At 28.3% G+C, this 27,966-nt stretch overlaps 4 protein-coding genes across 6 annotated transcripts; 2 read left to right on the top strand and 2 right to left on the bottom strand.

Moving 5' to 3' along the window:
- Nucleotides 1-294: 294 nt before the first annotated feature.
- On the bottom strand, nt 295-3,643 carry LOC137827517 (imidazoleglycerol-phosphate dehydratase, chloroplastic-like). The gene is made up of 8 exons (XM_068633685.1): nt 3,327-3,643; nt 3,116-3,240; nt 2,506-2,610; nt 2,084-2,176; nt 1,790-1,864; nt 1,575-1,637; nt 886-995; nt 295-427 (listed from the first exon to the last, which is right to left on the bottom strand). Exons 1-8 carry the CDS (start codon nt 3,556-3,558, stop codon nt 400-402), a joined length of 831 nt encoding a protein of 276 aa, XP_068489786.1. The 5' UTR covers nt 3,559-3,643; the 3' UTR covers nt 295-399.
- Nucleotides 3,644-4,437: 794 nt separating this feature from the next.
- LOC137827516 (cyanate hydratase) lies at nt 4,438-7,481 on the bottom strand. The gene is made up of 4 exons (XM_068633684.1): nt 7,034-7,481; nt 5,884-5,955; nt 5,577-5,685; nt 4,438-4,748 (listed from the first exon to the last, which is right to left on the bottom strand). The coding sequence occupies exons 1-4, from the start codon at nt 7,300-7,302 to the stop codon at nt 4,701-4,703; spliced, it is 498 nt and encodes a 165-aa protein (XP_068489785.1). The 5' UTR covers nt 7,303-7,481; the 3' UTR covers nt 4,438-4,700.
- A 4,102-nt stretch (nt 7,482-11,583) lies between these two features.
- Nucleotides 11,584-16,709, top strand: LOC137827515 (protein NRT1/ PTR FAMILY 5.2-like). Of its 2 annotated transcripts, XM_068633682.1 has the most exons (4): nt 11,584-11,845; nt 14,052-14,269; nt 14,438-15,003; nt 15,644-16,709. In XM_068633682.1, exons 1-4 carry the CDS (start codon nt 11,728-11,730, stop codon nt 16,515-16,517), a joined length of 1,776 nt encoding a protein of 591 aa, XP_068489783.1. In that variant the 5' UTR covers nt 11,584-11,727; the 3' UTR covers nt 16,518-16,709. The 2 variants fall into 2 exon arrangements, with proteins under 2 accessions (XP_068489783.1, XP_068489784.1); XM_068633683.1 differs by lacking the exon at nt 14,052-14,269 and having other exon boundaries at nt 11,720-11,845.
- Nucleotides 16,710-21,071: 4,362 nt separating this feature from the next.
- LOC137827512 (protein NRT1/ PTR FAMILY 5.2-like) lies at nt 21,072-26,308 on the top strand. 2 transcript variants are annotated; one of them, XM_068633676.1, is made up of 5 exons: nt 21,072-21,376; nt 23,018-23,235; nt 23,784-24,349; nt 25,064-25,967; nt 26,055-26,308. In XM_068633676.1, exons 1-4 carry the CDS (start codon nt 21,262-21,264, stop codon nt 25,947-25,949), a joined length of 1,785 nt encoding a protein of 594 aa, XP_068489777.1. In that variant the 5' UTR covers nt 21,072-21,261; the 3' UTR covers nt 25,950-25,967; nt 26,055-26,308. The 2 variants fall into 2 exon arrangements, with proteins under 2 accessions (XP_068489777.1, XP_068489778.1); XM_068633677.1 differs by lacking the exon at nt 26,055-26,308 and having other exon boundaries at nt 25,064-26,019.
- Nucleotides 26,309-27,966: the final 1,658 nt, after the last annotated feature.

Raw genomic sequence — 27,966 nt, 5'->3', positions numbered from 1 at the left:
ATAATAATTTTCTTAAACAATGAAGAGGGCATCAAATAAAATACATGTATATATATATACAAGAGAAATTGAAAAATATGAGAAAAAGTAATACAAAGAAATCCAGAAGTATGATAAATTATGGTGACTTCAAAACGTCCGAAGAAAAGAAGGATGAAGTTATGAGAAAAAACACTAAATGAATTTTATATTGTTATTCGGTCACATTATCAAAATATATTTCTTTTTTGTATAACAATATTGATTTGTGATTAAAAATTATGTTAAAATGTTATTTAAAAATGTACAACAAAATGCACTTCAAAAATTATTTTCATTACTAAAATATACACACAATATTGTCTTGTATGACAAATATATACCAAAAGAAGCAGCAAGTTCCACCAGCAGAAGACGATATCAGCTACGAGACAGAACTCCTTTTGAACTGCACAAAGAAATCGATGGATACATTCAAGGAAATTCCCTTAGTTTTCATTGACACATTGTAAATGTAAATACAACACTAATAGAAAATCATTAAATAAAAACCAATTTTAAAAATTAAAAATAATTAATTATTATATTAATTAAATTAGATACTATTTTAGAAATTAAAAAATTATTAGTTTCTAAATTATTTTTTATTATTGATAAATAGTTTTTAAATTGGTATCAAGATTTTAACTACCAATTATTTAGATTTTAAATTTAGTTTACAAACACCTTAGTAACTAATTAGATATCAATTTAAAAATTATTTATTAATAATAGAAATTGATTTATAAATTAATAATTTTTTTAGTTTTTAAAATAATATATAATTTAGTCAAAAGTTAAAATTAGTTTTTATTTAATAATTTTCTTGTTGGGAAAAAAAAGTTTCAAAGATAACATAATACATACCTTGGTACGGTTCCATGGCGACGTGGATCATACTCTGTAGCTTGTCGAAGAGCCCTAGCAAATGCTTTAAAGGTTGCCTCGATAATATGATGGGAATTTTTTCCAGCAAGCTGTGTTAGAGGAATGCATATACATGTTCATTCTGTTACAAGGTTTTCACACTTGGAATAAAAAAACATGAACTAGAAAAAAGCATAAGCACCAAGTTGGATTATGTAGTGAATCTGTCATTGCATATAGAAACAATATCTCAGTTTTCTAACCCATCAAAGAGCCCTGCTAAAACATCAACAACATTCAGTATATTTCCTTCATAATGATATATTTGCTTCCAAGTCATGGATTACTTCCAAGTCACACTCTTTTTTTTCTCTTCCAAGTCATGGATTACTTCCAAGTCACACTCTTTTTTTTCTCTTGTTATGATTGGTATCTTGACCCTTTGGTATACAGGATGGTTATTTGATATATTGCTTTGTTAGGAGTTCTCGAGATGTTAGTTGGAGGTATTTTTTGGGGTCCTGTTTTATGGGAGTTCAAGGATTATTTTTTGTATTAAGGGTTGAACCACTTCACCACTCCTGGTTCGTATTTACTTATTCTTTCTTGTTGATAAAAAAAATAATGATATATTTGCTAATTTAATGACGACAATTGATTATAATCTATGTTCTATTATGTATTAATACCTGTTGAATGTGAAGTGTCATACCAGACGTGTTCACCAATGATTGGAAGAAATGCTCCACCAACTATAAATAAGGACACCCAATGGATTCATTAGTATATAATAAGAATAAAAGGGGAAAGAAAAAAAGGAACAAGAAGCATGATAGATGATTCATATAGAAAGCTCACTAGAAAATAATCTACACTTGAATGAAGCTCGAAAAAGATACACTACCTGAGTATCGTATGTTCCAACCCTTTGAGTAGGTATGTCCAAATTATAACCTAGATGTGGTCGACCAGACAAATCCTGGAAAAGTGAACAAGGAATACATGATGGGAGCAGAGAAGAAATGAGAGAAGTTTTATTGGTTGATTAAAGAGTGAACATAAAAAAGAAAGATATCACTATATCGACAACAAATATAGTCAAATTAAAAGTAAGTGCAAACATCACACTTTCCCGCAACACACATGTTAATATTTTCTAAGAATTAATGATTATTTCTAAAAACAGTATCCAAATTACCAGTGAAACATGTATCAGTGCTTCATCAAGTGGAGCAGAGAAGTTGCCAAACCGGTTAATACCCTTTCTATCACCAAGAGCCTGCAGCAAAGCCTGAAGATGTAGTAATAGAAACCACTTAGTTTTAACATGATACATAAATTCATTTTTCTAAAATAAAATAAGACTACTGTAATTACAAATCCCTGTTGCTATAAGATTACAATTTCCATTAGAATTGTTAAAATCATCAGCAATTACTTAGATGCCATTGTGCATAGATAGGAAATGGTGAAATACAAAATTATACAAAGATATAACTTGCACACAAATCTTTAATGCAGAATAGTGAAACACGTTTTAGTTTCTAGGAAAATTTGTAATTTGTATTATAGAAAACCAAAAAGAAATGAAAGAGTCAGCTCATGCAATGGTTTGCATACTGTTCCAATAGCAAGGGCAATGTCTTCATTTGTGTGATGATCATCAATGTGTATGTCCCCTGTGGCCTTTACGTGTACATCAAACAGCCCGTGTGAAGCAAGTTGCTGAAAAATCACAACCAAGTTTAGTTTCCATAACTATTATCTCAATTGAATAATTTTAACATCCTTCTTCAAAGTACAAGACCAGATTCTAACAGTGCAAGTATAAGTTCTTTTCTAAACAAGTTCAAAGTTCATTTCACATACACCAAACCTTTCACCTCTTTCATTCCACATTGTTATGCTCATTCTTCTACTATAGCCACAAATTTGATAGAAAAATATGCATTCTCATTTGGGATGTCTTTGACTATGCTAATATCAAGTATACAGAAGATTATTCACGGATTTTTTTTTTAATTTTTAATTAATTATTTTAGCTCCCACAACATTTATTTTCTGGACCATTCACTGATATATACACCTATATGAACAATGATTGAAATCTAACATTACATTTTAAGGGAGATAGCAATAATGGAATATAAAAGTAAATGAAAAAAAAATGAAAAACAAAACAAAGGCATCAGCAACACAAAGGCACCAAAATTGAGTTGAAATTACTGACATCAAGCATGTGATCGAGGAAGGGAATTCCAGTACTGCTATCAGCAACGCCGGAACCATCCAAGTTTATTTTGACTGATACATTGGTTTCCTTGGTGACCCTTTTCACCTCTCCAACTCTAGCATCTGAAAATGATCCAAAAAGCATTCAAACGCGTTGGAAAATCCAAAATCTCAGAAAATGAAGAACAGAAATTGAGCTTTGTATTGACCAGAGTCGATTGGCAAAGTCGTCGTAGCGGAAGGATTGTCTCCGACCACGGCAGCGGAAGAGACGTTTCTGGGAAGATGGATTGGAGTGAGAATGCGTTGATTGGGTGAAAAGATTGAAGCTGGGAAAGGAGGGCGCGTGGGGTTGGGAATTGCGTGGAAAACCCTAACCCTAGATTTGAGAAAAAGGGATGAAGGAGATGTTGGAAGAGAGGGAGGTGCAGAGAGCTCCATTGGCAGCACCACCAAGATCTTCTCCCAGGGCGATTTTCGTCCACAAAAATACAAAGAAAGTGACAATTGCTTTTTACACCCACGTTTTCTTCCTACACTTTTATAGAGGTGTTCATAGAGTTTAAATACGAAAATGTAAAATTAAATTTTTTTCAGATTTGTTAATTATGTAATCTGAAATAATCTGAAAAATTATATAATTTGAAATATATTTCTTTTCAAATTGTATAATCTATGATGTATGTTTGGATTACACAATTAAAAATTAAAAATGTATTCTAAATTATATAATTCAGGAATCTAAAAACATATTTTGAATGATATAATTTCGAAAAATTCTTAAATTTGAAAATATATTATAAATTTATTGTACAATTCATTATAAGTTTTAAATTTTATAATTTAAAATATATTTTTGAATTTTGAATTCCACAATATTTAATATTTATATTATACAATCTAAAATATTTTTTACCTTGAACTTTTCCCATTGAAGATGGTGTTGAGGTGCTAAAAGAAATTACGAAAGAAAGTGAAACATGAATAAATTTGAAGCTAATTTTGGGGTTACCCAACACATGTTTAGGGGTGGACAATCTTCTTGCACTCCCATAGTTTCTTCTTGCACCCCATATTCTTTGTCCATTGACTAAAGAACTGGGTACTTGAAATTCAATAATTATCACTATTATTTATGCAATGTTATTTAACTGTTTCATAAATATAGACTATTATTCATATTTTAATATTATTCTAAATAATTTATTATATTGAAATTTAAAATAAAACTTGTTTATTTATGATTATTATTACTACTTTTTATTAAACAAATTCAAGAAAATTGTTTATGCACATTTGACCTCAGGGACATGATAAAGATGGATAAAATGAACATTATTATGTTTGTTTCACTTACTCAAACCACACACAATACAAACTTCTACACTCTATGGTCCAAGTGTCATGAAACCTCCTTGCTACAAACCATAGTACAAATGATTTTGGTTTCAAACACTTTTTATTTTTCTATTCCATTGTCTCTCTATTGGCAACACAAAATAGCAGAGACCAAATACAACTTGTGGTTGTTACATATCACACATGTCTTGAAGATTTCCAAGTTGGTCCTCCCATGAAGATACTCATTGTTTCTCAGATGGCCTTGTTCTTGAAACCATGTGCTCAGATTTCTGTTTTTCACATTGGAAAAAAAGTGTTGAAATACACCAGAAGGAATGTTTGAAAGCAATTTTGTTAGCATAACTATTTATTTCATTTGATTAACATTGACAAAAACAACAACTGACTTATAGAGTAGATCAGTGCAGTGTAGATATTTATTATGCTTAATACTCCTGCTTCACAAATATATCTCAATCATTGAATAATGGGTGGATATTTGTGTTTTATACACCTGCTTCACAATTGAATAGTGTGAGTCTTAACTGCAATCTGATACAAAATTGTAACTGATACAATTTCAAACCTAATATGCCAGGACTTCTTATGTGTTTCAAAGCAAATACAAAGGAAAAAGTATAGATAATTGATGTAATTTCTGGAGTAAAATGTCTGTAAATATTTTTTTTATAGTTTAACTTTTTAATTGTATAATATAAAATCATATCATATAATAACTTCTAAAAAAGGTCCAAAAACTAGTTATTGTAAAAGCAGAGTGGATATGGTGACAACTTTTCCTTATCAACAATTCATTAGCAGTGATATACTCTTAATCAACACTGCTGCATAACTGCACCAATTTTCTGCTACCTACTATCATCAAGCTTTTTTTTTATCGGAAATGTTAGTTATTAATATCGTAATTTTTTTGTTAGCAGATGATTCAAACTCAATACCTATCTCACCCTCTCATCTACTCTTGTCACCAAGCCAAACTTAAAGTCATAAAGTGTTAGCATGTTTTTCCTTGGTCACTTTTTCCATTTCCATTCCTTCTATTGATTATTGTTCTGTGCAACAAAATCTTCGGATAAAAGGAATAAGAAGCAACTGACCTGTTCCGAATGAGGCAAATATTTCCCATCAAATGTCACTACCGCACGATCCTTCCCATCTACTCCTTTAATTTTGTCAACTGAGCAGTAGAAATCTATTGCTGACATGCTAAGTATGAAATGAACAAAAAATAATGAGAAAGAAAATTTTCATATTTAACATTCATCAGTGAGCTTTAAAGCAGAATGATCCAGAAAACATGATTCAATCAACAGCATCATCAACTCAAGTGATGTAAAGTAAAACACCAAACAAATACATCTTCAGCATGTGGGAGAAATTTATCATTGTGTAATTGAAACTTACATTCCATCACCAAACTCCTCATTGATTATCTCTTTGATACTCTCCCCAAAATGCATTACAGCTTCATTCAACCTATGAAATAGAACATCAACATAACCCAACAAATTAAGTATATACAGAAAGCTGTTGATATAATACACTATGCATAACATGTTCCCAGCATTAGAATCCTCAAAACACATTACAACAGAACTGCTGTGTACATTCATGTCAATCACTTCAAGACATCCATGACAGTATAAAATGACATTTCACATCTCTCATTGACAAATTCCCATCTAAATAATAATTCATGATGTCCTGTTAACAGGACTAACTCCCACACCCATTTGGCTTTTTCACCACAGACAAGACAACAGATGCATGTTTACATCACACCAGCTTGATCATCAACACAGGCACATATGGTATGAGGGCCAAAACTTACAATTTTCCATCTAAGAATCATTTTTTACTTTCACACTAGCTGCATTCATATAAATTAAACTTTTGTATAGCATGCACTTCCAACACACCATCACCAGTATAAATTTTTTTTCACTATAATTCAATCAATTATGTTTTGACACATTATTAACAACTTGAAATGATTGAGTGAATATTAAAACAAGCCTTAATTACATAATTTAGTCCGTCAAATTTCACAATCATTCGATTTTGATCCACAGGTTCTAATTGCACCATTTTGCTGTCCTTCAAGTCTTATCCAATCAATGCCCTCCATCCTAATTACATCCAATATTTAAGTATTTGGTAGAACAGAACCCAATTGGCGCAATTGGAATATGAGGAACCAAAATTGCATAAAGGCGATAACCTCAGACTTAACATGCAATTAAGCCTAAAAAAAAGAAGTAATCAATGAATTGGTTCATGATTATACTCCAAAAAACTCATTTCACCTCACACAACAGATAAAGTTATCCACTACAAATTCAAGTAAAATTCCAACATTTTACACAAAAAATAGCTACACAGCTCTAGTAATCACACAAATGAGAAGTGGGGTGGGGTCTTGGATTGAGTCATGATTATACTCCAAATAACCCATTCCACCTCACGCAACAGATACACTTTTCCACCGCAAATTCAAGTAAAAATCCAACCTTTTTTACACAGAGAATACCCACATAGAACTATCAAGCAATACCTATAAACAGTGGGGTCTTGGATGAGATTGGGGTCATAAGATCTCAAAGGGGCTCTCATCATCTCACGCACAAGGTCTTCGGGCAGGTCGGGCAGCGCCGCCAGCAGAAGAGGGGCAGTGTCGGGTTTGAGCTGAGCCTGTCTCCGGAGAAGCTGAGCAACATAGACATTGGTGAGGCCTGTCTCCTCCGCTAACTGATTGTAGGACTTCCCACTCTTATGCTTCACATCTTGCAGCCTTGCCACTGTGCTTTCTTTGTTCTGCTCCATCTCCCACACCAATCTTCGATTCAACTATGTTAAGGTCGGTGTAAATTATGTGGTTTTACAAAACCAAATCATCTATATAATATTTAAATTTATTAATGTACAAAATTTATAATATTAACATACAATATTCATACTAGCATATAATTATACAAGAAAATATGTAGTTATTAGTAATAATGTTCCTACAAAGTCACTAATTATGCATAAATCTATTTAAATATCAAACTGAACCCTAAATACATTAGTTTAAGAATTTCAATAAATATACAAGTTAAGTTAACTATGAAAAGAAAGGATTCGTACAATATGAACAATGTGAAGCACAAAAGGAGTTACACTCACTTCAGTGTAAATGTATAATTTGTAGGTTTGTTTAGATCTTGTGTATGTTTCCTCTTTTCTCTCCTTCTTTCTCTTCTACTAATTTTCACCATAAGATTACTTATTGGGTCTCATTATTTGTTCTTATTTTGCTTCTCATATTTCAATATTTTTATCTCTTTAAATCTAATTTTATGTCTTTATGTTTTTATCTCTTTGTACTTAATTTATCTCATATTCTAATCCTCCCATTTATCTTATGTTTTAATCTACTGGGGTCTGATTGTTTATACTATTTAATTAAGTATTTTCCTAATAATATAAACATTTATAATATTTATTAATAATTTATTTTTTATTAATTTTAGTGGGATGTTACATTTTTTCCCTTAATTAAATTTTGTCATCAAAATATAGAAAACATAACTTCTAATAACTCTTAGGTGCCAACCTCTACCAAACAAATTTCATTACATAAATAATCTTATTTTTTAGGATGTGTTTGGATCTAGTTAGGACTTGTGCGATCGGATTGACAGTGACTGGTGTGTTTGGATCAACTAAATCGAAGGTGGGTGTGCAGATGGGGAAGGAACTGGAGTGAAATTTTTATTTTTCTCTCATATGCAGAGATTTAAGGCGTGTCCACGTAGATCAAAATAGTGACACTGGGACATTGAGGAAGATAAGGAAAAAAAACATTACAAAAGCATTAAAGATGAGTGAAATCGATTTGACACATTTATATAGAAAACTAAAATCGATTTTTATTCATGTGTTTGTGTTTGAATTATCATTGACAATATGTATAAGTTTGGACTCAAAATTAAGATTGAATTTTAATTATATTATTTTTTATTTTATTTACATAAGAAGAATTTTAAACATATTTCATTAGTAAAAAGACATGAAAAAAGCGATTTGATAACGATTGAATTGGTCAACTTTTTTTTTATCCTTTAATACTTTAGCATGAGTCACTCTTAAGAAATATAAATGCTCACTTTCCTAAAAAAAATAAAATCTACTTTAATCAATTATTGCAACTTTATCTCTAATATAATTTTGTCAATGTTTCCTAGACCAACTTTGGTCACAAAAGGGTTCATTAGGCTACCCTAATCCAAAATAAAGAGTCCTACCCTTGTAATAAATAAGAACTCATAATATGGCATACCTATCTTAAAGTGAGAAAACTATTAGTCTAAATAGACATATGTTTCTTCTAACTTTCTTTTTTCTTCCTTATTTAGATTCATTTTCTATTTTAATAATTTTAGTATATTCACTAAAGTGTGGATTTTCAAATTGAAACTGAGAATTTATTCACCATGGTTGGAAAGAAGGTTTGTGAGAGGTAGCTATTTACTTTTAGTGGTTCGATTGGTGGTCCATAATTTTAAGAAGGAAAAAGTTGTTGTTTAATTTACTTTTCATATTCTTTCTTTTGTATAATATTTTTAATATATTTCAGTTTACTGTATGCATTAAAATTTGGATAAATTTGACTAGAAAAATTACAATGATATAAAATTATAATTCAACATTTGAATCAATAAAATAAATTATTAATAATTTCATATAAAAGGTATTCTTTTCATCCAACTATTAATTTTATATCTTAACGATTATTTTTATCACATTTTATTCATTTTTTAAAATATATACATTATGTGAATTTTAATTTATATAAACAAAATGATTCTAAATTAATATAAATTTGATATATAATGTATGTAAAAAATAATATAATTTTGAAAAGAAAAAAAAACTATCCAACAAACCTTGGACTTCTTCCTTATTCAATGTGAATGTCTGTGTTCAACTGAAAATTAAGACATTCTGACTTATTTATTTCTGTTATTCAACGGCGTCACCGAAAGTTAGTTAACAAATAAATAGAGAAGGATAGTTAGCAATGAAGAGCAACCAAAAATTTATATTTTTTTTTTCAGAATATTCCTATTAGTTGTGAAATTCTAAAAAATAATTTTATGTTGTAAAATATCATCCTAATCTAAATATAAAATATAAAATGAAATACCAATGTTAGCATTTGAGAAAATATCATATTTATAGGTTTAACATGGAAGTAAAACGCATAACAAAAAGTCGAAAATGTTTATGTTATATGCAAATAAATTTATATAATGAAACTAATAATTATAACATAAATAACATAATGAAATATTATATCTACTAAATGTGAATATATAAGATAAATATTCTAAATAAAACTCACAATATATATATATATAGGTTGAAAGAGCTAAGACATAAGTGCATGAAACCATATTTTGATGGAGAATAGACATGGAACTGTTTTTTGTACTCTCCACCAGCTGTTGCCTCCAAAAGTCAAAAAACTTTTTGCAACATTTAACATAAATGGATTGCATTGACTTAAATCCATTAAATTAAATGAATTTTTGTGCCTCAAGTTTGTGGTTTCATTGCTTTAGTACACTCTAATCTTTTTAAAAAAAATAATAATTAGAAGCCTTGAAAATCGTACAAATTAAAAGATTTAATTATGCTATGGTTTTTCAAAGGTAGTAGTTGTGCGCTTTAAATATGTTAGGCTTCAATTCTGTGAATTGCAATTTTCGGCTATCACAAATATAAAATTTAATGTATCAATAACATAGCTAAAAATATTCTAAAAATTTAAGTCGTTAAATAAAATAAATAAAACTTTATAGCCATAAAGAATAGCAACTGAACACTTTTCTTAATTAATGTGGAAAAATAAGATTTAAAGTTACTCATATTTTTTGCCGTGAAAGAAATGCATGAATGTGCGAATAAATTAGTTAATTTAAGATTTATTCATAAAAAATCATTTAATTAGTATAATAGGTTTTCATCTCGTCTATTATTTGACGGTCAGTTTAGCTGAAATGTCAAGTTATATAATTATATCTAACATAAAAGTTTTATATAAAAAAAAAATTAGATTTTGCACCTAATTAATTTGACAATACAAATAATGAATTACTAAAATAATGTCAACCTATATTACTAATATAATTTATCTAATCAATAATTACCTTCCAATTTTGTGAGAAAAAATAATTAATAATAATTTTAAGGTGTAAAACAACTTGTTTTGTAAACAAGAAAAAATAACATGCCAAAAACTAAATATTAAAAGTTATTAAAACTGAAAAGTTGTTACGCGGAATTTAATGCAAAAAAACTCAAACAATGTGTAATGGGCCTTATCCTAATTTAATGCCACAATTTAATGATACCACACTCTTTCTTTCTTTTTTTTTTAAAAATAAAAATTTCATTAAATATAATTGTGCATTACCTAAATTAAAATTTGGTTTTGATTAAATAACAATATAATAAAATACTTATATAATTAATATTGTATATAACTTTCATCTCTTAAACTAACCCACTCTGGAAATTTTCAGATTAGATACATATTATTTCGTTTTTTTCCTACATTAACTTTCTTAATTATTTAAAAAATATTACAGGAATATAATTTGATAATATAAAACCATATATACGTGGTACAAATCACTTAAAATTCAAGGTAAATGATAATTTAAATATACACTATTCTCTTAATCTATTTTGAAATTTTTTTTTATAACAAAACAGTAATGAAACTTTAAACTCGGACAATATATCAGATGTGATGATTGATTCTAACGATGTTATCTCAACGGACTTGAGGTCGAAATTCTCTCGCCTCGAAACAAGGTTCCAAAGACAAATCTTTGACTGAAGAGATTTGTTCCAGTACGTCCAATAGTCTCACATCACTTAGGTTCAATTATCGCATCCGAAATATTGTTCATTTTAGAACCGAGAGTCCATTTGAGTATATATATATACTTTTAAATATTATTTTTTATATTTTTGTTAATAAATAAATAATTTTGCCAAAAATGACGGCTAAGGAAGTGGTGATAAATAATGGTCCCATTAGGACAAGAAAATGCATGGAGAAGGTGAGGCACTCTATAAATGAAAGCAACTCTCACTTAGAAAAAAAGCATTGGTTGAATTCTACCTCTTTTCTTTTTCTCCCAAAAGTTTAAGAACACACTTTCTTCCTTCTTCTATTTAATACTAAACTTACCTATGGAAGAGGGAAGAGTGGTGAGTGATGAGTACACACAAGATGGCACTGTGGATCTTAAAGGAAAACTCATTCTCAAATCCAAAAGTGGTGGTTGGAAAGCTTGTTCCTTTCTTGTTGGTATCTCTCTCTATCTATCTTACTTTTTTTTTTTCAATTTCTTCTAAATATCACTTTATATTTTTTAGATTCTCCCATTTGCTCTAAACATACACCAAGTTGATGCTTTGAGTTCTATCAAACTTAATCTCTTTTAGTGAGATTTTTAATTTGAGTGTTGTGTATTAAAAATGTAATTAGGGAAGAAATTTGAGCTAGTTCAAAAGTTAATGTTTAACAAAAAAAAGCTTGTTAATGCTTTATAATATAACATGGTAATCATAAAAAAGAAACAATTTTCATATTTGAAATTCTCCTAATGTTTTAACATAAGCTTTCCCCTTTGAGCATTGTTCTTTGTGTTTTCTCCTTGCCACAACAACATGGGAGAGAATAACCTTGGTCTTGTTTGCTTCTTGTAAATGTAAGATTATAAAATCTCTAATATAAATTTTATATTTTAATATGTAATAATTATTTTAATTTAAGCTTGTTGTTTGACTTCTATTTTGATTATTAATTAAAAAGAAAATTTATTATAATGAATTTTTTGATTTTATTTAGGAGTTAACATTTGAAAATTGATATTGACATTGTTAATGTTTTAGAAATAGAAGGAAGAGGAGTGACATAAGTGAAAAATCAAAGTGTTTTTTTTTTATAAAAAAAATGAAAGAGGAGATAAATTAAAAATTATGAAACCCACTAATTATTTCACTGTATTCTTTATTCCATTTTCTTTACTAATTTATTTATTTTTCTTAAACAAATATTTTATTATTGTTCACTTTTTTTATTCACTGTAATTTTGTACGTATTTCTTTATTTACTACAATATGACCGTAGTTGAGAAGTAGGTTATATTTCATAATCTAATTTATGACATTATGGGAGAGTTTAATTGATTGTGGCAGAAGGTAGGTGGAGGTGTATATATAATACTTTTACAGATATTTTAAATTAAAATTTTAAAATATTTAATAAAAAAAATCATTCAATTAAAATGATGTGTTCTTTCTCATGTATATATATGTATAGTATAAATAAATATAATTAATAGTATCCTTTTTCAGTTTACATTAGATATTTTAAATTAAAATTTTAAAATATTTAATAAAAAAATCATTCAATTAAAATGATGTGTTCTTTCTCATGTATATGTATAGTATAAATAAATATAATTAATAGTATCCTTTTTCAGTTTACATTAGATATTTTAAATTAAAATTTTAAAATATTTAATAAAAAAAATCATTCAATTAAAATGATGTGTTCTTTCTCATGTATATGTATAGTATAAATAAATATAATTAATAGTATCCTTTTTCAGTTTACATTAGATATTTTAAATTACAATTTTAAAATATTTAATAAAAAAAATCATTCAATTAAAATGATGTGTTCTTTCTCATGTATATGTATAGTATAAATAAATATAATTAATAGTATCCTTTTTCAGTTTACATTAGATATTTTAAATTACAATTTTAAAATATTTAATAAAAAAAATCATTCAATTAAAATGATGTGTTCTTTCTCATGTATATGTATAGTATAAATAAATATAATTAATAGTATCCTTTTTCAGTTTACATTAGATATTTTTAATTACAATTTTAAAATATTTAATAAAAAAAATCATTCAATTAAAATGATGTGTTCTTTCTCATGTATATGTATAGTATAAATAAATATAATTAATAGTATCCTTTTTCAGTTTACATTAGGTATTCATAGCTGGAATAGAGTACCCTTCTTATGGTTGGAGAAGTTTCTATAGTAATAAGTAGGTTTGAGAGAAATAAATAAATAATAATTTTTTTTACTGGTTCAAATAATTTACGTAAAATTTAAAAATATAAACTTAGAGAAGCTCGTTAAGAGAATTTTATAAATTAGTTTAGACATAAAATAATTTTAATTTATAAATAAACTTATTTATTTTTATTCTTTTAATAATATTTATAATTTTTTTGTTCAAATATACTCTAATGCTTAGTTTAATATACATCATTTTAAGTGTACAAAGATAGAAAAAAAAAGACACATTGGTTTAGTGCAAAGGAAAAAGAAATAGAAAGCAGGAATATTGACATTCTTTAACATAATTTTTCTTTCAGACTAAAATGTGAACTTAAACATAATATTATGGAAAGAAAAAAGGTAATTAGAGTTTAATAAGATAAGATAATTATTGATGTGTGTGATTGATTGAAATGGATTGTAGTGTATGAAGTGTTTGAGAGAATGGCATACTATGGAATATCATCAAACTTGATTCTGTATCTGACAAAGAAGCTTCACCAAGGAACTGTCACCTCTTCAAACAATGTTACCAATTGGGTTGGCACTATTTGGATCACTCCCATCTTAGGAGCATATCTTGCTGATGCTCATCTTGGTCGCTATTGGACCTTTCTTCTCTCCTCAATCATCTATTTATTGGTACCACTTTATATTATGAAATGTATCTATATAGGCGATGTTCGATGTATATTATGAAATGTCTTTATCTGTAATCGATAATCGATGTAATAGAAACTAAAATTGTGTTTAGCAAAACATGTAATACTAATATTGAATGATAGATTGGTGTGTATTTTGGAATTGCAGGGAATGGCTTTACTCACACTATCAGTGTCCCTCCCTAGCCTAAAGCCACCAGAGTGCCATGAATTGGATGTGACAAAATGTGAAAAGGCCTCCACACTGCATCTAGCTGTGTTCTATGGTGCACTCTACACTCTAGCACTGGGAACAGGTGGAACCAAGCCCAACATTTCCACCATTGGTGCTGATCAATTTGATGACTTTGACTCCAAAGAGAAGAAGCACAAACTCTCCTTCTTCAATTGGTGGATGTTCAGCATCTTCATTGGAACCCTCTTTGCAAATTCTGTGTTAGTCTATATACAGGATAATGTGGGGTGGACTCTTGGCTATGCTCTTCCCACTCTTGGACTTGCAATTTCCATAGTCATATTTTTGGCAGGCACACCCTTTTATAGACACAAATTGCCCTCTGGGAGTCCATTCACTAAGATGGCTAAGGTCATTATGGCTGCTATTAGGAAATGGAAAAGTCCTATTCCTAGGGACACTCAAGAACTGTATGAGCTTGATTCGGAAGAGTATGCCAAGAAAGGGAAAGTCAGAATTGATCCCACTCCAACCTTGAGGTCTAACTTCTACCTTAATTTCTCATCTACTTCATACTGTTAACTTGTCTTGTGGGTGTGTGTTTAAACACACTGTTGGGGTTTTAAATACATATTATGAAACAACTAAATCTCATCTTATATTTCTCTCTTTATTTTGGCTTTCTGTCTCTTGTTATTGTAAAATTTATTGTACATAATATTATTCAGATATTATAGGTTAGGATAGTTAAGCTTTATGCTGATATCTTGCTTATAATAATACCACACAGATACTGTAATATCTGCATATCTTGCAGCAAGTTATGAATCATGTTTATAGAGAAGCATATACTTAGTTTTTCTCACTTAGGCTATTTAAACTTAACCATGTACTATACTTTCTTAAACACAAGCTATGCAAAACTTACATAAACAGGCATGAGAATACTAGTCTAAAATTAAGATTTTCCAAAACTTTTGGCATAGACAAGAAGAAAACAGGCTTCTTTTCTAAAACAAAGTGTACCAGTTACTCCAAAGTTATTATGCATGTAAAACAGACACAAATCAAGATTTTTTTGTTAAATATTGTTATGTGATTATTGTTATGGATGCTTATTGTATATTTTGGCTATCCTAATAAATATTTTCTGGCTCTATCTCATATATATATATGCAGGTTCCTGAACAAGGCATGTGTCAAGACTGATTCAAGCGCAAGTGGATGGAAACTAAGCCCTGTTACCCATGTAGAAGAGACTAAACAAATGCTGAGAATGATCCCCATCTGGATGGTCACGTTTATTCCTAGTGCAATGATTGCACAAATAGGTACCCTTTTTGTGAAGCAAGGTATTACACTTGATAGAGGCATTGGTAGCTTCACTATCCCCCCAGCAAGTTTAAGCACATTTGTGACTCTATCCATGCTTATTTGTGTGGTGCTCTATGACCAACTCTTTGTCAAGATTATGCAGAGGTTCACCAAGAACCCCAGAGGAATAACCCTTCTGCAGAGAATTGGAATTGGCCTCATAATCCACATAGTGATCATGGTGATTGCATCTCTAACCGAAAGGTATAGACTTAGAGTGGCAAAGGAACATGGGTTGGTGGAAAATGGAGGAGAAGTTCCTTTGAGCATTTTCATCTTGCTTCCTCAGTACATTCTTATGGGAACTGCTGATGCATTTTTAGAAGTTGCCAAAATTGAGTTCTTCTATGACCAAGCACCAGAAAGCATGAAGAGTCTTGGCACTTCCTACTCAATGACTGCATTAGGAATTGGGAATTTCCTAAGCACCTTTATTCTGTCAACTGTTTCACATGTCACAGAGAAACATGGTCACAAAGGGTGGGTTTTGAACAACTTGAATGCTTCTCATCTTGACTACTACTATGCCCTTTTGGCCATACTAAACTTGGTGAACCTCATATTCTTCATGGTTGTGGCAAAGTTGTATGTGTATAGAGCTGAAATTTCAGATTCCATAAAAGTGCTTGGAGAAGAGCTGAAAGAAAAGACATCAAACCAAGTGATTCCAAGAGATTGATTAGATGGTGGACGTATAACATGGGATGGTTGGGATAATTGGAAGCCAATGTAGCAGAAATGGTGTGTATCTCATGGCGGATAATGTTTTTAGTGTGTCATGATTTGGACTTAATTCATGTTCATTATGGAAACAACAATGTGGATGAAAATATTTGAATTTATTTATTGTAGGTTAAATACTTTGTGATAACTAGTTGTGCATATTTAGTGTTTTTAATATATTATTACTACTATAAAATTACTAAATAGAAATCAGTTTTAAATAAAAATAATTAGTCAATATATTAATTAAATTAGATGTTATTTTAAAGATTAAAAAAATTATTGGAATCTAAATTACTTTCTATTATCCATAAAATTTGGAAAAGGAGATTTTAGTTATTAACTTTAGATTCGAAAGTAATTAGTAACTAATTAGATACCAATTTAGAAATTAATTTAGAATTTTTATTAATAATAAAAACTAATTTAGATATCAATAATTTTTGTAGTGTCTAAAATAGTATTTAATTTAGGTAATATAGTGGCAAATTTTTTTATTTTTAAAATTGGGTTCTATTTAGTGATTTAGTGATTTCTTGTAGTATATATATATATATATATATATATATATATATATTTATTTTTATTTTTATTTTTTTTATTTTTTTTTATTTTTTATTTTTTTATAAAAAAGCTTTATTTTGAAACTTGTGAAAGATTTTTTTTTTTTTCTATTCATTAGCTAATACATCTCTCTTTTTCTCTGTTAAATATTTAGTTGTACAAAATAAATGTAGGAGTATAATATAGAATTATAGTTGTATAATATCTAGGATGAATTGGTTTGTGTTTATTTTTAAAAAGTATTTTTTAATAAAATAAGAAAATTTTGACCAATTTATTTATTTTAAAAATAAACAGTTTTCTATTTTTTTTAATAAACTAATTCTGCATACTTCTTAAATAAATTATTCATTTTAAAAGTTAATTACTTCAAATTTCCTATTTTAAGTTTAATCAAGTTAGTCCGCAATCTCACTTGTTTGAAAATAATCTCATATTAAAAACTAGTTTCGACAAATATAGGATCATGTAACTCCAATAACATGATTTTTATTAATTTATTACATTCTATATAGTTGTAACATCCTTAAAATAAACATGCTAAAAGATATATAAGCATGTAAATTATTGTTTATAATATTTAAAAAATTCTTTATATATATTTTATGTGTGTATTACATTTAAAATAGAAGAAACTTTTTCAAAAATATATGAAGATATAAATATTTGGATATATTTCTCGATGATAGGGATGATAAATAAATTTACAGTTGTGGATATTATCTGAACTCACCTAAATATTGAGACAAAATACTAAGATTCATCACATAGGTATGGATTTACATTTAAAATAAAAAGATTTTTTTTCAGAGAGATAAAATATTCAAAGTAAATTTATTTTTTTATTATTTATATAACCTTTATAACTTTTCAATAATTAAAATTTACTCTCCATTTAACTTAATTAAAAAAGGTCATGTGAATTGAGGTCCGAATTCATACTGCTACATTAATTAATTATGGTCATTTATGGAAAATAAACGGGGACCATTGGGATATTTAGTTTTTTTTTTCTTGTTATTTAAGAAATAAATTCTTAAGCCAACATTGAAAAAGAAATCACTAAGAAATATTTTTTCAATAGAGCCAAACTTCTTTTATTGGTGGTAACATAAAAAATTCTGATAAATAAGAAGTTATTGTTCATTAATTAGTAATTTAGAATTTTGTAAACGTATATTGAACTTGAAGTTGTATTAATGAATATTTTATTGAAGAAAGAGAAATTTTGGGTGCATGAATGTTGAAATTAGCATAGTTGTATAGGAAGAGAAAAGAAAGTGATTTGAGTTTATTGTTAGAAAGTGAAAGGAGGTGCATAAAACGCGAAACATGTGTAATTCTTTTGTACATAATTTCACTATTTTGATGTAAATTTATGACCAAACGTGGAAGCTGAACGCAAATCCAAACACATACTTTGCTTCTTCAAAACTGAATAATTTGGCTATGGAAAGTGGAATTGAGTATGCAGAAGATGGAACTGTGGCTTTTAATGGAAATCACGTTCTCAAAGCTAAGAGTGGTGGTTGGAAAGCTTCTTCTTTTCTTGTTGGTAACCTTCTTCTTATTCCTTTTATCATCATTTCACAACTTTAACACTTTTAACATTATATTATTAAATATTTTTACAATTTATCTCAGATCAAATAGCTCTTATCGAATTATTTCTGTTTTTTCTTTAATCCCGATCGATTGTTCTTCTTGGATGTTCGAGAGAATGGAGTACCTGAAAAAATACTTTGACGCTCAAGTTAGATGAGGTCAATTTAGATGATCTAGTTTAGGATTCAAAATAATGTTACCTTTTATCATGAGGGTCTCCTCCTATTTATACTGTTTTAATATGTCTTATTCTATCATAATGATTAAGATATGTTCAGTTTAACTCCCCCTGACCTTTGGTATAACATTAAGCTTTTCTTCTGTAAATCTTTACAATCCATATAGAAAAAAATTATTATCTCATAAACTGATGTTTGCATCTACTTATGTACTATAAGATCTCATTATCTCTGGTTGATGTGAGATCTTCAACACACTTATTACATCAATATCTGTCAACTTGTTAGTGAGAGTATATATTATGAGAGATCTAATAACGACTTGATAGCAGATAATCTGATAAGTCCAACAAAATCTCACTGTGATAGACTTTAAATGACTCTGATATCATTTTAAGAAATGAACTTTAAGTCCAACTCAATCTTATAAAATTGATTCATAAGGTGAGATTTGAACATATTTATATATTATAAAATATTCTTATCTCTAGTTGATGCGAACACAATAACAAAAAAATATGTATGTTAGTTCATTTGTTAAAAAAAATATCAATCTAATAAACATCCATTAACAAAAATTAAAAACCAATGCTTAGTATTGATTTTATGCACCAATTCCATATCAATAATCAAGTTAACGCATGATATAATGTATGTGTATTATATGAAAATATGGTGAGAGAATATATTTATATTTATATTATATTAATAAAATGGTATATGATTAATAAATAATTATATTTGTAATTATGTAGTAAAGGACTTAATTTCTAAGTATTTGTAGATTTTAACCCTTCCATATGAATTTTAAATAAAAAATTGAAGATTTTATTCACTCAATACGTTAATTTTTTTACTCAAACATTAAAGTAATTTTATAGTTGCATAAAAGAAGATTTATAAGTGCATTTTTATTTTAATATATGTTTATTATATCTTTGGAATAACTCCATAAGTTTTCTCCTTCTCGAGACTGATTTTTTGACATCCTTCACAATTTATACTATCCTTCTACAACCATTTTTATTAATATTTTAATTAATAATTTAATTTATATTTTAATTTAATAATTTAATAATAATTTAATTTAATATTTTATTAATGTATAGAGTTGTTGAAAGGAAGTAATAGAAAATGTGGTTGTGAAAAATGAGAATAAAACTACTCTTAGAAATCTTAACGGTCACTATTATAGTTTGTAAGACTTTTAATAACTTATTAATATCAATTATTTATTTATTTATTTGAATTACTTTTCTATTTTTCGTGAAATTTATATTAATTTAAAATTAATATTATATTAACATTTATTTATTTAATATTTACAACTTTAATAATAAATTATTAAATATTTATTAATTAAATAATTAATGAAATTAATATTCTTCCTTAAATTTAATAATTATTTGTCAAAATTAAATAATAACAACTTAATAGTTTATTAATTAAAAATTTAAGCACAAGAAATGTATTACATCAATAAAAGGTAATCTCATGTTATATCACTAAAAAAATTATTAAATATATATAATTTTACCAATAAAAAATAATTAATTATTATATTAACTAGATTATATACTGTTATAGACACTAAAAAAATAATTAATATCTAAAATAATTTTTATTATTAATAAATAATTTTTAAATTAGTATTTAATTAGTTAACAAAATTTTATCACTTCTACTAAAATTTTAGTTACTAATTATATATCAATTTAAAAACTATTTATTAATAATAAAATTTAATTTAAATATCAAATTTTTTTATAGATAAAATAGTATAATGATTAATTATTTTTTATTTTATAAAATGAGTGTATATTTAATAGCATTCATACCGTGACATAGTTAATTGTGATCATTTATGAAAATAAATGGGGACCATTGGGATATTTAGTTTTTTTTCTCTCTTGTTATTTAAGAAATAAATTCTTAAGCCAACATTGAAAAAGAAATCACTAAGAAATATTTTTTTAATAGAGTCAAACTTCTTTTATTGATGGTAACATAAAAAAACTCTGATAAATAAGAAGTTATTGTTCATTAATGAGTAATTTAGAATTTTGTAAACGTTTATTGAAGTTGAACTTGCATTAATGAATATTTTATTGCAGAAAGAGAAATTTTGGGTGCATGAATGTTGAAATTAGCATAGTTCTATAGGAAGAGAAAGAAAGTGATTTGAGCAGATTCTTAGAAAGTGAAAGGACGTGAATAAAACGCGAAACATGTGTAATTCCTTCGTGCATGATTTCACAATTTTGATGTAAATTTATAACCAAACGTGGAAGCTGAACGCGATTTTCCAAACACATAGTTTTTGGTTCTTGAAAACTGAAGAAGAATTTGGCTATGGAAAGAGGAAGAAGAGTGAGTGAGTATGCAGAAGATGGCACTGTGGATCTTAAAGGGAATCGCGTTCTAAAAGCTAAAACTGGTGCTTGGAAAGCTTCTTCTTTTCTTCTTGGTAACTTTCTTCTTCTTCTTCCTTTTTTCATCATTTCACAGCTTTAACACTTTCAGCATTATGTTCTTGAGCTTTTCTTCTGCAAATCCTCACAACCCATATAGAAAAAAAATATTTTTTTATCATAATTGTTTATCTAGAAAACGTTTATGTCTATCTAGAATTTAGATTCGATACAGAAAATTAATTTAACCATCATAAAATATCTATATGATGATTATTTTCTTTATATTTTTTTGCACATTTTTTGTTTGGTTTCGTAAACTAGTTTTGAAGACATGGTTATGTATTTAAAAGATTAATTCCTTGGTAAGAAGAGAGAGAAAAAAATGAAAGTGAAGATGAAGAAGAAGAAGAAGAAATGAGATTGAAAACAGAGGAGAAGAGTGTAAAAAGAGAGAAATGACGTTATTTGTTGGATTTTTTTTTTAAGTTGAACGTGGAATTTAGTTTTTCAACATAACTATGTTATTAATTGGTTCCTTCTGAAATTTAAATTTGCTTAATATATGTATATATATAAAATATATGTATATATGTCGTATTCACGTAGATTGCATACAGTTTGATTATTAATTTTTAAGTTAATTTAATTTTTTATCTTTAAAATTTAAGGGTTTGTTTGGATCGAGGGAATGAAAAAAAAAGGGTAAGAGAGTTTCTAGGTTTGATTGATGTAATAGAATAAATTTAATTTATTTCAATATATTTAGAAAATAAATTTTTAAAAATAATTTAATATAGAAAGATTTTGAAAATGTAAATTAAAGTTAAATGAATTTTAAATTAAAATTAAAATTATTATAAAGCCTTAATAAATAAATATTTTATTTTATTTAACGTAAAATATATATTAAAAAATATTAAATTTATTTTATTAATTATTTTAATATTTTTATTTTATTATAAATTTAATTATTGTGTATATTTTAATTATTTATTATTTTAAACTAATATTTTGTTCCATTTTATTTAACTGTAGTCTATTAAAATTATATCATATTTATTTCCATAAATTTAATATTAAAATATCAATTATATATTTATATATATATATATATTGTGTGTACTAAAATTTAAATTATCCTATCCAAATTAATAATTTAAAATTTTAAGAATTTAAATTGATTTATTCAAATAAATCATTAAAAATATATATAAAAAATGAATACTATTTCATACATTTTAAATTTCTTGAAATTTTAAAATTTTCAATAAAGCATTAGCCTTGCTAATTAAATTAATCTTGTGACACTAATACGTACAATATATTAATCTTGTAACGGATGAAATTGAAATGATATTGAACTCAAAATTTTGTGCAAAAAGATTAGTCCAAAAGATACCAAAACATAGTGTTGGTTAAAACCCTTTTTATACCACTTTCTCTACTTGATGGATAACCTCTTTTAAAGAGATAATCAAACATCTAGGAACTAGGTAGCTGCAATTGAATAGAACTGTTTGTTGTTTTGGTTTATGCACTGATTTTCAACATGTTATTAGCATCAACCAGAGAGTACTGTTATAGGTACATTCGTTCATTCATAAATCAAACATTGTCTTATGTTTCTCATAAGGTTGTGAATATGTAAAACAAAATTGATTTGGTTGAATAAAACAATGAGATGTGTGATGCAGTCTATGAGGTGTTCGAAAGAATGACATACTATGGGATATCATCAAACTTGGTTCTGTATCTGACAAGGAAGCTTCACCAAGGCACTGTCACTGCTTCTGATAATGTCAACAACTGGGTTGGCACTACCTATATAACTCCTATATTAGGTGCCTATGTTGCTGATGCTCACCTTGGCCGCTACTGGACTTTTGTCATTGCCTCTGTTATCTATCTAGTGGTATGTCTTTCTACACATTTTCATTCACTCATAACATTGCTTAGGAATAAGCCAATCCTGCCATGATCTTTGTGAAATGAAGTTGTTGTATGTCCAAATCTTTGTGCATGTTACACCAACATATCTTGTTGTTAGAGATCTCACATCAACTAGAGATTAGAACATTTCATAGTATATAAGTGGATGTAGACATCACCTTATAAGTTAGACTTAAAAGTCTATTTATCAACTTAAAGTCTATTTCTTCATATGGTATGAAAGCCAACTTAAGCCAACTTGTTGAGTGCATGCGATAGCAACTTGGATAAAACAGAGTCATTATTCTATAGTTGGCATCTTTTAGGTTATAAAAGTGTATTTCTTTGTAACATTATCCATCCATCAACAATGAATAAGAAATATCAATGTTAGGTGTATCTTCCTTATAGCTTTTAGTGGTCGTGTTTAGGTATTTTACATTAGCTTAGCTTTTGCTACCTATCAATTGTTATGCCAAATTGTTAAATCTTTTGGCTGGGTTGAAAAATGAATGTGTATTGCATTGGCAGGGTATGTGTCTGCTTACACTATCAGTTTCCCTGCCAAGCTTGAAGCCTCCTGAGTGCCATGAAATGGATGTGACAAAATGCAAGAAGGCCACCACACTACAGTTAGCTGTGTTCTATGGTGCACTATACATCTTAGCAGTGGGAGGTGGTGGAACCAAGCCCAATATTTCCACTATTGGTGCAGACCAATTTGATGATTTTGACCCCAAAGAGAAGGCACATAAGCTCTCATTCTTTAACTGGTGGTTTTCCAGCATCTTCATTGGGACCCTTTTTTCATTCACAGTTCTAGTGTACATACAAGACAATGTGGGGTGGGCTCTTGGTTATGGTATTCCAACTATTGGACTTCTCATAGCATTCATCACATTCTTGGCAGGAACACCCCTCTATAGACACAGATTGGCCTCAGGTAGTTCCTTCACTAGAATTGCAAGGGTTATAGTGGCTGCTTTCAGGAAAAGGAATGTAAATGTTCCTATTGACTCTAGAGAACTACATGAGCTTGATGTGGAAGAGTATATAAATAAAGGGAAATTCAGGATTAATTCCACTCATACATTGAGGTACTAAGATCTGTCTGATTCTCTGCTAATATTTTTTTTGTTTTAAAAACTTTCCTTTCAAATTACTTGAGAATCGATGGAACACTTGTCTTAATTATCGTGGAAAAAACATATTTAGGATTATTTATATTTTTCGTGAAGGGAATGCGTGTGCTGATAAGTTGATTAATTTATGATTTATTCATATAGAATAATTTCATTGATATAATAGGCTTCCATCTAGTCTGTTATTAGAATTCTTTATGAATAGGTATAGTCTATCAATGTATCATTTTTTTTAATATATGAGTTTTGGTCTAGTCCCTCCATATTTTTTATTTATTTTCTTTTTAATAATATTTTTTTCATGTGATGAAAAATGATTATTGTTACTTGATATGTCAGCCTAGCTGAAATGTCAAGTTGCATAGTGATACAATAATTTCACATCCAAAATCTATTAAAATTTGCAAATAGTTTCTAAAACAAGTGTTTTAAAAACCAAAGAACAAGAAGAGTTAGGAGATGTTTTCTCATCCTGTTCTCTTTCAAGGGACAAACTTGAAAACAAAAAATGTGCTTAGAGAACAACAAAACACTTTCAAATGTACTTAGGGTCCAACAGTTTAGAAAACATAAAATTGTTTTTGAAAACTGTAAACAAACAAGGTGTAATTCTAACCTATTTTCTCCTCCATTTGATCTGTGATCTTTTTACTATGAAATGTTATGCAGGTTCCTCAACAAGGCTTGTGTCAGAACTAGTTCAAGTACAAGTGAATGGATGCTATGCACAGTTACTCAAGTAGAGGAAACTAAACAAATCCTTAGGATGATCCCCATCTGGGTTGCTACATTCATTCCAAGCACAATGCTTGCTCAGACAAACACCCTTTTTGTAAAGCAAGGAGTTACTCTTGATAGACACATTGGCAGATTCAACATTCCCCCTGCAAGTTTGATTGCATTCACATCTTTCACCATGCTTGTCTGCGTTGTACTCTATGACCGTGTCTTTGTTAAGATCATGAAGAGATTGACCAAGAACCCCAGAGGGATCACACTTCTTCAAAGAATGGGCATAGGAATCATGATCCACATAGTGACTATGGCAGTAGCATCTTTGACTGAAAGATATAGACTTAAAGTGGCCAAAGAACATGGCTTGGTTCAAAATGGAGGACAAGTTCCTTTGAGCATACTCATTTTGGCTCCTCAATTCGTGCTGATGGGATTAGGTGAAGCCTTCTTAGAGGTTTCAAAGATAGAGTTCTTCTATGACCAAGCCCCAGAAAGCATGAAGAGCCTTGGCACTTCTTTTTCTATTACTACTGTAGGCATTGGGAGTTTCATCAGCACTTTTCTCCTCTCCACAGTTTCACACATCACTCAGAAAAATGGCCACAAAGGATGGGTTTTGAACAACCTGAATGCTTCTCATCTTGATTACTACTATGCATTTTTTGTTGTTCTGAACATTCTGAATTTCATCTTCTTCATGTTTGTTGCAAAGTACTTTGTTTATAGAGCTGAAATTTCAGATTCTATTGATGTGCTTGCACAAGAACTGAAGGAGAAGAAATGGAATGTGTCAAACCAAGCATTCCAAGTGATTAGTTGATATGGACTGCTTAATATTGTAAACACCTATTTAACACTTTCAATATCTCTTTATCTCTATTTTTTTTCTACCATCAGTTACATTTATCACTTATCTCTTTTGTAGATGAGATTTGAAGTGTTCACAGAATATTTCTCCACTTGATTAGAGATTGGAAAGTGGAAGAAAGGGCATAGTAACAGCTCAAGTGTCAGAATAAAGAACTTAGGAATGGTTTAGTATTTGTAAGCTCATTAATGTGTTTTAGCATGTCACCATTTTACTTTTTCCTCTTTTCACAGTTGGAAAGATATCACATTGCATATTTTGACAGAAAACAAGATTGAAGAAAGGAATGTGATTTAATATATCTGAGCAAACACAAGGTAACATGTGTGCTTTTTAAAGGAAATGAAAGATGGATTTGGTAAAAAAGTTTGGAAATGAATTTCTTTATCTTTAACTACTGTGTAAGAGTTTAGTACTCTCCATCTGCTCCATCTAAGAAAAACAAAAAAACAATTAAATCAATGGTGCAAGTTGCTTTAGGACTAAATTATAGTAGGCACTAGATTGTAATAAAATCTGGTTTATATAATGAAACAATTGTGGTTAAGAGAGAATGAGAAAAGTTAACTAGGGAATATTAGAAGATGAAAGGAAAAAACTACAAAGAAAACTTAAAAGTATGAGTAATTACCAATGTTTTGGCGGTTTGTTCCTGCACCTTCAAAGCTTCTATTGCACCTCCATAGGTAAGTCGAAAAGATCATTTTTTTCCTTAAAAAATACATTTTGGATTTTATAATTTAAAAATATTTTTTTCTATTTACACCTCCTGGATTGTAGAATCTAGAAGGTATTTCCAAATCCATAAATATCTTTTGGATTCTATAATTCAAATTTAAAAAAAAAATCATTATGTATTTAGAATCTGAAAGATAATCCCTGATCCAGAAATATATATACAATCCACAACACCTCCTTACTATAATATGTATTTTAAATTGTACAATTTGAAAAGTAAACGCAGATCCAGAATTGTCTTCCAGATTATACAATCCAGATTATAAGTTCAAAATGTATTACGAATTGGACATCTTAGAAGATACTTCAAGATCTGGGTTTACCTTCCAAGCCAAAATACATATTACACTAAGGGTGTTATGGATTGTACAACCCGATATACACAAAAAAAAAAATGAAAAAAAAAACGAATAAAAAACAAACTCTAAAAAGACTGTAAAACTTATTATAACCACAGTTCACCACCAATCACCATCAGCCACCACAACCAACCACCATAAACAACTAAAGCTCACTTGAAAATGAAAAATAAGTCGCCATACTCTCCACCAATATAAAAACCCTACTGAGAATGGTAGAATTTTCCCAATGTTTTTCAGTACTTCTACTTTACTTTCCTATGAATTGTCTAACCATTTAGTATAGCTCCAAGTATGCCTAAACTGGATCTACAAATCACTAAGAAATTCAAAGATCTTTCAAATAAAACTATTATTCTCAATATAATGTTAGAATTTTAAAAATGTTTGAAGAAAAATTTACACTATTAGGGAAGTTAGATCATAACGTTAACCTTTTTCCCCCACAAGTTACCTTCTTTTCTATACTCTTGGATATATGTGATTGGCTGCAAATTCGAGCTTTGCATGGTTTATCAACTTTTAACATAAATGTATATATTAGCATGCACATTAATAGTTCATTTCATTATTTTCACTCACAGTTCTTCCAATTTCTTTTGTCCTCTTTCATTTCTTGTCTCAAGGAACAAAATCAAAGTTAATTCAATATGAATCATTCTTTTAACTGTTTACATCATTTAAATAAAACTTGATATAGTTACAATAAATTTTATTAATTTTTATACTTTACTTATTCTATAAATAAATAAAATGGTCATAACAAGTAAATTATCAATGAAGTGTAAAGATATGAAATTATTTTCCTAATACACAATTTGTTTCATCATAGTTTGTCAAAAGTTGTGCTTGTTTGACAATCTAAACGTTTA

Source organism: Phaseolus vulgaris, chromosome 7 (assembly GCF_000499845.2).
Source record: "Phaseolus vulgaris cultivar G19833 chromosome 7, P. vulgaris v2.0, whole genome shotgun sequence".
Classification (NCBI taxonomy): Eukaryota; Viridiplantae; Streptophyta; class Magnoliopsida; order Fabales; family Fabaceae; genus Phaseolus; species Phaseolus vulgaris.
The sequence above is the reverse complement of the archived record's forward strand: the minus strand, read 5'-3'. Positions and strand labels throughout refer to the sequence as shown.

Bases quoted from the DNA above. Each gene is read 5' to 3' on its own strand.
- LOC137827517 (XM_068633685.1), bottom strand. From the start codon at position 3,558: ATGGAGCTCTCTGCACCTCCCTCTCTTCCAACATCTCCTTCATCCCTT. The intron at 2,611-3,115 runs GTCAGTAATTTC...GTGATTTTTCAG, and splicing joins TCCTCGATCACATGCTTGAT to CAACTTGCTTCACACGGGCT. The intron at 428-885 runs GTATGTATTATG...TTCTTTGTGCAG, and splicing joins CGCCATGGAACCGTACCAAG to TTCAAAAGGAGTTCTGTCTC.
- LOC137827516 (XM_068633684.1), bottom strand. From the start codon at position 7,302: ATGGAGCAGAACAAAGAAAGCACAGTGGCAAGGCTGCAAGATGTGAAG. The intron at 5,956-7,033 runs GTATTGCTTGAT...TCTATTTCATAG, and splicing joins CAAGACCCCACTGTTTATAG to GTTGAATGAAGCTGTAATGC. The intron at 4,749-5,576 runs GTCAGTTGCTTC...TGTGAAAAACAG, and splicing joins ATTTGCCTCATTCGGAACAG to AAATCTGAGCACATGGTTTC.
- LOC137827515 (XM_068633682.1), top strand. From the start codon at position 11,728: ATGGAAGAGGGAAGAGTGGTGAGTGATGAGTACACACAAGATGGCACT. The intron at 14,270-14,437 runs GTACCACTTTAT...TTGGAATTGCAG, and splicing joins CCTCAATCATCTATTTATTG to GGAATGGCTTTACTCACACT. The intron at 15,004-15,643 runs GTCTAACTTCTA...ATATATATGCAG, and splicing joins GATCCCACTCCAACCTTGAG to GTTCCTGAACAAGGCATGTG.
- LOC137827512 (XM_068633676.1), top strand. From the start codon at position 21,262: ATGGAAAGAGGAAGAAGAGTGAGTGAGTATGCAGAAGATGGCACTGTG. The intron at 21,377-23,017 runs GTAACTTTCTTC...TGTGTGATGCAG, and splicing joins AGCTTCTTCTTTTCTTCTTG to TCTATGAGGTGTTCGAAAGA. The intron at 23,236-23,783 runs GTATGTCTTTCT...TTGCATTGGCAG, and splicing joins CCTCTGTTATCTATCTAGTG to GGTATGTGTCTGCTTACACT.